Source organism: Chenopodium quinoa, unplaced genomic scaffold, assembly GCF_001683475.1.
Source record: "Chenopodium quinoa cultivar QQ74 unplaced genomic scaffold, ASM168347v1, whole genome shotgun sequence".
Taxonomy (NCBI): Eukaryota; Viridiplantae; Streptophyta; class Magnoliopsida; order Caryophyllales; family Amaranthaceae; genus Chenopodium; species Chenopodium quinoa.
Genome location: NW_018745068.1, coordinates 1156783 through 1165413, shown reverse-complemented (window position 1 = coordinate 1165413; position 8631 = coordinate 1156783). Strand labels below are relative to the sequence as shown.

The window sequence follows — 8631 nt, the reverse complement described above, 5'->3', positions numbered from 1 at the left end:
ACCGAACACGGTTTTTAGGTGTATCCGAGACGTACCGTCGCGTGTCAAACGAGTGTTTGTATCCGATATGGTGTCCAACACGACAGTTGGGTGAAGTGTCCATGCACCTGAGTGTAAAGGGGCAAAAAGAACGATAGGGTTATCAAGCCATCAAATTTGTGGATAACTTTTAAGCCATTTTAAAAAAAAAAAAAAAAAAAAAAAAAGCAATATCCATAAAAAGTACTTTTATACCTTAAGGGTATTTTGTGCATTAAAATCTTACCTTAACACCAAACCTCAAAGGTACCTCGTGAATTTGAAAACACGAGGTTATCACATTTATACCTAAAGATACCTTGTGAAATAACCGAAAAAATAATGTATTCTGCATACATGATGTGGAACAATAAAATGATCCTCCAAATCTTCATACAAAGTTCTTTCTTTTTGGGTTCACCGAAGTTGAAGGCAAATGACGCATTCATTTAGCATATCTATAACTATCTTCTCAGAATTCGGGACAAAAAAATTCTACAATCTTTGTTCTCTAATAATCAAGGAGAACAACAATAACAATAGAATTTTTAATACAGCAGCGAAAGCAACTGTTATCCGACTAAAAGCTGCTCAAACTCTCCCCTAATCTAACAAAAGTGTACTTTAAGGAGATGTCTGGTCCTTTGAATCACCTTCCTCACTAACATCATCACTATCATCAGTTGAACCCTCCTTTTGTACTGATGACTCAATCGGTTCAGGCTTTTCTGGTCCTGGACCTGCGGATACTTTAACCATAGCTGGACGTAGTAGTCTATCACCAAGCTTAAACCCTTTACGATATTCTTCGATTATAACGCCCTCAGCATATACTGTGGAATCTTCTCGCATGATGGCTTCATGCAGCTTTTGACAAAATCATGACCAAGAATTATGTTAGAGTGAAAATAATGAACTAAGAAAAGGTAAAATATGAGATCTAACAATAACCTAAGACAACTCCATACGTGACATGGGCATACTTCCAGCACGGTACATATATCTACGTGGACTCACCAAGTTGGCAAGAAAATCAAGAAATACTTGGGTTTTTGAGTTATGAATGTATCCAGGTCCTCATAAAACCTGAAAAACCATGATTGAGTAATCGAATCATTTTGCCAAGTACTCGGCTGATATTCATACCAACTTGGTTGTCCACCTGTTAATCCACACAGCAAACAGCATAATCACTAAACCAATCAAGTCATTCAGGAGGAGCTCCATATTATGCAACTCAAGCAAAACATTTTACAATACTTCCATAAATCATCTACTTTAACAAAATGCTATAAGCTAGTCAACCTATCTAGTACAAAGGTAAGCCAAGCTCCTTTATGTTTGACCAAAGAGTACAAGACCCAGGCCAGAAGGGATGAATAGGGGGAAAGAAGGAAAAAACAGGAGAAACAGAAAGAAGAGGCTTATTTTCTCACAGCAGCAAACAATAATTTTCAGCATAGTAACAGAAATTAAGGACTACGTAATCAATATAAATGAACTTACCAAAGGATCAAAAGGTTTTCCGATTGTCTCGACAGGAACAACACCAATTGACCCTAAAATTTCAACAAACTGCTTGTATATGCTCTGGTAACTATTGTTGATTTTCTCCTCTGCTTCAGACTCTATCTTGAGCTGGGATTTAGCCCTCTCAAAATTATCCAAAACAGCCAAAAAAATTTCAACAACCTCTCCCTGTGCATTTGACACCACAGAAGAGCGTTCTCTATCTGTTCTCTTTCTAAAATTATCAAAATCTGCACTAATCCTCAGAACACGATCTCTTTCTACTGAAAGATCTTCAGACAAAGATGCCACCTTTCTTTCAAGTGTGTCCTTTTCGTCTTCAATGGATTTAAAGAATGCCTCCAACTCAGCAACTTTGGACTCATCGTTATTAATTATTGCCTCTTTATATAACTGTAAAGCAGTTATTACTGGGGATGTGGGAGCTTCATCAGCATCATGTTTGACATCATCACTTGCTGCCTCTTCAGCAGTTTCACCATTCAGACCTTCATCTGTATTGTCCTGTTACAAAACAAAAGATCATGAAGAAGTTGAATAATACAAACGGTTCACTACCTTTCAACATAAAAAAATGTAGCAAAATGTATTCAAGCAAAGAATAAATCAACCAGAGTACAGGTAAACCCCAGATCACATCACAAATCATGATCTCTGGTACAAATGTACGATTATGCTTCAAGACCATGCATCAATGACTAGGTAGTTTCAGGCTACCATCCAGTATTCAGTATACAAAAATATTGGTTTTTGTTAATTCATTATAGAGAACAGAAAAGACATACACTACAAACATGAACATCAGCAATTTGGCATTAATGTTACCCCATCACCTCTAAAGAAGCTGGGCAAGATACTGGGGGTCCAAAATATACAGGCTTACCACAGCTTCAGAGAATCTATTTATGTTGTATCCTAGTCGTAGGTGTTAAATTTGGATTACAACCTATCTGAAGCAAGAAAATAACAATAAGAAAAAGTTTGTAGGGCAATGAGAGTCAGGCACTCCATGAATCACAAAAGAAAATCAATTTACATAAGCTTTTGTTTCATTAATTTCCATTATATAAAAGATTAAGAACAATATTATGTGAACTTCACAGATTTATTGGATGACATACAGCACAATAAGATTTACCAAAGACCACTCAACACTGGTATCTTCTAATATATGTTCCCCTTTTTCTCTGCCCAAGTCAAAACATGGACAAGAATGGTAGGAATTATTAATCCCAAGACAGTGAAATTATTGGGGTTGATTCCTGATGAAGGAGCTTATCCGATTACAAGGACCGAGTTATTAAGGAGTGCGATTTATCATCCTCAGGGTGACAAGCAGACAGAAAGCTGTGTATAAGTGCGCGTGGATACACTTAAGGTGCTTTTTCAATGGCCAGCCTCGAAAATGGGCTCAATGTTTAGCATGGGCTCAGTATTAATAAAATACTTCACCACATTCTTCCACTCTTATGACCCCTTCAGGAGCCTTTATGGTCATGATCCTCTAGCCTTAAAAAGAATGGGAAAAGGACAGAAAACGATTCATTCATTGAAAGAACAATTCAAATATGATAGCTCAGCAGCGTATAAAGTTGGTGGCAAATAGGGGGAGGTGACATTCGAAATAGGAAATCACTCAAACTGCAACCCTACCCTCAGTGGTCATTGGTCCCCTCACCCTTTGAGAATCACCACGTGTTATGGACCTTATTCAATGGTCCAATGCATGGATCAGGCAGCCTATTGCCTCAAGTTGCCCCCGGGTACGAATATCCAACTTTTTTTTCATGTCTCGCATTTGAAGTGAGCTCATGGGGAATTGTGGACTATTGTCCACCTCCAACCTAGAGCTCAAAGTTCTTTCTGAAACCTTATTGAGAGTGCACCATCAAAAAGCAGTGTAAGGCCTTGAGGTATTGAAAGTGGCAGGGCTTAAGCAAGGAAGAAGCTACTTGGGAAGCTTTCAAAATCTTCAATCATCAATTCCCAACATTTCACCATGGGGATAAGATGAAGTTGTGGGTGGCAGGTATTATCATAGATTAGCAAAAACCCAGGATCCAATTCACATATACCAGATGTAAAGGGAAGGGCCTACCAGGAAGTTCAAGTAGAAGAATCAAGAATGCCTTGAGGAGCAACTAGACGCTAATAAGAGAAATATTTTGAGAGTTAGTTCAGGAGAGAGAACTGACGTAATATTGTAGTATAAATACACAGGGGAATTATAGAAGAATTATGCAGAAAAATATTCTCATTATATTTAGTAGGCCACTCGAACCTTGCAATTTGTTACACTTTCCTTATGCTCCAATAAATCAAATAACTCTCTCATCTCTCTACCATCTTCTACCTTTAGAACTTCTTCTCTGAGTTAGTTTTCTCCATAAAATTATAATCCAAAACTGTTCCACCTTACCAAATACCAATATGTGTGTTCTAGCGTGCACATTCCTAATAAGCAAACCGCCAAGGGGGGAGGGGGACCGGAGTATTAGGTAATGCTGATAGGTACCAATAAGTGATAGCAATGGTAATGGATTTATATGCTTATTGGTAAAGAAGTTTTCATCCCACATTCAAGGTAATGGCACTCCATCCCAAACATGTGTTTGTCCTCATAAATTCCCATTACCACCTCTAAGAGTGGTAGTGGTAATGGATGATATGAAAAATGTATAGTGCAATACCATGTATTACCATACAAAATCACCAATTAGCGCATTAGTTATTTAGTTAAACAAGATATATGTAGCACGCCCCTGAAATACATCGATGACTTTAGAGGCTCTTTGACAAAGTAAATTAGAGAGGATCACTCAATTCTGAAAGTGCTTTAGAATGAGATTATTATAAATTAGAATTGAAAACTGAACTAATCTTTTCAATAAAGACTTGTCCATAATCTAAAGGCAATAAAAGAGAGAGAGAGAGGGAGAGAGAGAGATGACTACAAAGACACTCCCTCCGGTCCTCCCCCCTCTCTTGGACATGAAAATACAAAATAACTAAACTACCTATTCATACAATTTGATATTGAGACATATACCTGTTATACCGAATTTACAATGTCAATTCGAAACTATTTCACAATTTACAGTCAACAATACATATTCATAAAATCAAGCTTGCATACCATGGTAAGCTAAAATATTTTACCTTCTTCATACTTAACACTATTCAACTCTCTCTAGATCATCAAAAGACAACAAAGTCATTCTAGGGGGTATCTTACCAAAAAATGAAATGTAAAGCAACTAGTTCCTAACATCCCAAAAAGGAACGTGGAACAACTCAATAAATTGGAGTATTTGCATACATATACCCACCACTTTAGAAAACGGGGAGAATGAAAAGTTTAAACTCATAGTGACACATAATCCTGCATCCATCTTGGTGGTTTTTAAAAGGATAAAGGTTCATCAAAGACAGAAGGTAAAAACTAGCGTCGTGAACACTACTTTGGCTTAAGGGCTTAATCGGTATCATTAATGCTCCCTGTGATTCATGGTGTGTTGTTACATAATGGCTTAGTTGGGTACCAACAATACCCCTATTTATACAAATTGAGGTTGTTTGCACCCAAAATGAGCGCAGGCCAATATTGATTTATCCAACCTCGCTGCACAATATCCAGAAATCAACGTCAACCTTTCCTTCTTATTATTCAAGTGTTTCTAATACAAATTCAAGAGTGTAACTCTAGAACAAAGGCATTAAAAAAACCTTCCCAATCAACAATCACTCAAAATGGTTGTCTAATTGGCACTAATCTAGCGAAAATATGTATTTATAGCATAATTTACAATGCATATATCAACCAGCTTCATTGGTTAAGTCTCAGGTAAAACCCGAGAACTGTAATCAAATCCCGTCTACATCATTAACCACATTTCATGTCACAACTCTCTATACACAAAATATATAGCACAATTTACAATTATCAATTTGATATGAAATTGTAACTCCCGAATCATTCCTCAACAACTAAATGTATAGCGACATTAAATTTAAAGACTTAACATATAAAAACTTGAAGAAATCATTACAAAATGGGAAAAAATAAATAAACAGGAAAAGGGTGATACCTGGATCTCAGGCTGCTGAACTTCTTCAGTTTCAGTAGCTTCACCAGAAGAAGAAAAGGTCAGAAACTTTGAAGGAACATTTTTAGCTGATAATTTTGAAGGAGAATTGTGGGTATATAAGCAACTATTTCTGGTGTAACACTTAGTTTTAAAACTAACACAAAGAGAAGAATTGAATGATCTTAATGGAGAGATTGTAGAGGCCAGGGAAGGCGAAGGTGCTCGAAAGTTGGCGCTTCGAAGGAGCGTCGCCATTAGTGTTAAGCTGGTAGAGAAGGGGGAAAGTGGGTGAGAGGATGAAGAAGGGGATAGAGAGGCGCTGGTGAGGGGGGACACTATTAAACAACTAGTATTTTCTTAGAAATCTAGAAAGTATATTGCCAAAAATATTACGTAGTAATTAAATTAAAATAATTTCAAAAATTAGAAATTGACGAAAAAAAATTCCTTTTTTAAATTTTATTTTTAACGTGGTAGACTAGTAGAGGTGTCAATTTGACTGATTTGATTCGTTGATTGGGTCATGTAAGTCAAAATCTGAAGAGTCACTTTCGGAGTTTCGATTGTCGATTGGGTCATGCATGTTAGAGGTGATCATTGGGCGGACCGGGCCGAGCATAAGCTAAATAAATTTGGCCACTTTTCGGGCCGGGCCGGGCTTCGGGCCAAAATTCTTGTGCACAAACCCGCCCAAAGTGGTCGGGTCGGGCCTAAAAAATCAACTAAATATACATAAAAAACGCATTCCCAAACCCGTCCAAAAAAACGGGTCGGGCCGGGCCCGACCCGATTTCGGGCCGAAAAATCCTGTCCTAAACCCGCCCAAAATCGGGCCGGGCCATACTTGATCAGGTCTAATGCATGTCGAAAATTAAAGAGTCACTTTTGGTTTAAGGTTTTTTTTTTTTCTTTTTTTTTTTATAAGGTAAAGAAAAAAAAAAACATTAGGAAGCCCTCCACACGAGGGAAATTCCTAATGAACTTTTGGTTTAAGTGAGGGTTTAGTGGGGTTGGGTAAGTTCGGTTTTTTATAACTCTAGCATTAAGACTTTTGATGCTATTGATGTCGGAGATATGACTAATAGGAATGAAATTAGGAGAAACCTATTTGACTTAATGTTGTAGTGTAATAAAGTATCGTTGCCATAACATTGAATTTGTCCCATAATGTACATACAGAGCATAGCAATCTCATCGACATCTAGAGATATACAACTCTGCCTCCTTGGTGTAATATTACAAGGTAAATTGAGAGCATTATGATCTATACTGAAAAGTCATGGTGTTTACTGTGTTTGATTTTACAGAAGGTGAGGAATTTGTATAAACTTTTGGCTTGGCTTCTCATTGATTCATCGTGTCGATATATAACACAAGGCTTAATAAAGTGATAAGACCTAGAATAAATTCTTTGGTAATTCTAAGATAGGAAACACTAATGAAATATATCTTAGTTAACATAAAAATATCATCAAGAACATTTTCACTCAATACCCCTGCCCTAAGTTGGAACATGGGTTTTAAAAATGCCCAACTTGGAAAGAAGTAGATCAAATTGCATCTTTTTGAGAGCCTTTTGTAAGAATGTTCGCCAATTGTGATGCTGTCACAAGACTCACAACGTATGATGGAGATATTAAGTCTTCATTAATCGCATCACAAACAAAATGACAATCAATTTCAATATGTTTTGTTCGCTCATGTAAAACTGCATTCTTTGCTATATGTAACACAGACTTACTATCACAATATAACTTGACCACCTTCGGGTGTTGCACTGTTGCACACCCAAACTCAATAATAAGCCTTTTAAGCTACTTAAGTTCATAGGTAACTGATTTGGGGATTTTTACCCCCGCCACTTGGTCTAATGAGAGTGTGACACGTGTCACTCTGTAAGGGGTCCAAATGGACTCTCTTGGACTTGACACGTGGCATACAAATATTCATCAGAAAATGACGGCTTTCAAGGCCCAATTCCCGAGAAAGTCGCAAAGCGGCGGAGCCCACCAAATCTAGGTCAGAATGACCTAGGTAAAGGCACATTTACCAATGACCCTATAAATAGGTAGATTTACCCCATTTAGGGGACACATTCATTTATTACACACAATCAATTCTCTCAAAAATAGAAAAATCATCAGATCTCGGAATCCAAGAAGATCTACTTACTTTCCGCACTTTTACATCACTTCGAACACTTTCTAACTTGATCGTCGGAAGCGGAACTCCGAACACCCGGAGCTTTCGTTGTTTTGCAGGTACAGCCGGCGGGAAATCAGTCTTAATGACGTAACTCTCTAGCTCTAGGGACATAAAAAACCCCAAAACATTTGGTGCCGTCTATGGGGAGAGTACCTCTATAAGATGGTTTCTCAAGAGACTGTACCGCCTCCTACATGAGCAGCCTACGGCTGAGGTCTACTCAGACCATGATACGGATGAGGATCCAAAGGTCAAAACATATACGGCCGTAGATGGATCCTTCATCACCAGGAGCACCCGTTCCAAAGACAACAAAGAGCGAGGCGATGGTCAGGCGAGTCCGAGTAAGGGCCAGCCCCAGGCGGCAGGACAGTCTACTCACATCACCCGAGACGAGTTCATGAAATTCATGACAAGTTTCAAGGGAGAGATGAAGGACCTGATCTCCAAGAGGACGGCTGGTCCCAACAAGGGTCAGTCGGCCAAGAAGCCATCTCGCTTTGAGAAGGCTAAGTCGATCAAGGATAGGAAGCCCACTCTGCATCCTAAAACAAAGGAGGGACCCGACCTTTGATTGATTTGTCTAAGTTTTGATTCCCCGAGCCAGGGAAGAGGAAGGTCATTCGGCATGTAGAGCCGGACGGTAGCAAGAAGACTTACTCTGATGCTCGCCACCTTATTGAGCAAAAGAGGAACAAGCAACTGTCTGACTCGGCTTCCTCATCGACTTACCCAGACAGCTTCAAGAATATCTCGATGAGGTATTCTCAATCTGCACAAGAGAGCCTGT

The 8631-nt window shown here is 38.5% G+C and overlaps 1 protein-coding gene across 2 annotated transcripts; it reads right to left on the bottom strand.

Annotated features, from left to right (window-relative positions):
• Nucleotides 1–346: 346 nt before the first annotated feature.
• Nucleotides 347–6007, bottom strand: LOC110709465 (protein GrpE-like). Of its 2 annotated transcripts, XM_021887682.1 has the most exons (4): nucleotides 5637–6007; nucleotides 1525–2052; nucleotides 1036–1180; nucleotides 749–885 (listed from the first exon to the last, which is right to left on the bottom strand). In XM_021887682.1, exons 1-3 carry the CDS (start codon nucleotides 5889–5891, stop codon nucleotides 1076–1078), a joined length of 888 nt encoding a protein of 295 aa, XP_021743374.1. In that variant the 5' UTR covers nucleotides 5892–6007; the 3' UTR covers nucleotides 749–885; nucleotides 1036–1075. The 2 variants fall into 2 exon arrangements, with proteins under 2 accessions (XP_021743373.1, XP_021743374.1); XM_021887681.1 differs by lacking the exon at nucleotides 1036–1180 and having other exon boundaries at nucleotides 347–885; nucleotides 5637–6003.
• Between the last annotated feature and the right edge of the window lie 2624 nt (nucleotides 6008–8631).

Coding starts and splice junctions, on each gene's coding strand:
- LOC110709465 (XM_021887681.1), bottom strand. CDS start 5,891: ATGGCGACGCTCCTTCGAAGCGCCAACTTTCGAGCACCTTCGCCTTCC. Junction 2,053..5,636: donor TTCAGCAGCCTGAGATCCAG/GTATCACCCTTT, acceptor GTTTTGTAACAG/GACAATACAGATGAAGGTCT. Junction 886..1,524: donor GAAAACCTTTTGATCCTTTG/GTAAGTTCATTT, acceptor TTTTGTCAAAAG/CTGCATGAAGCCATCATGCG.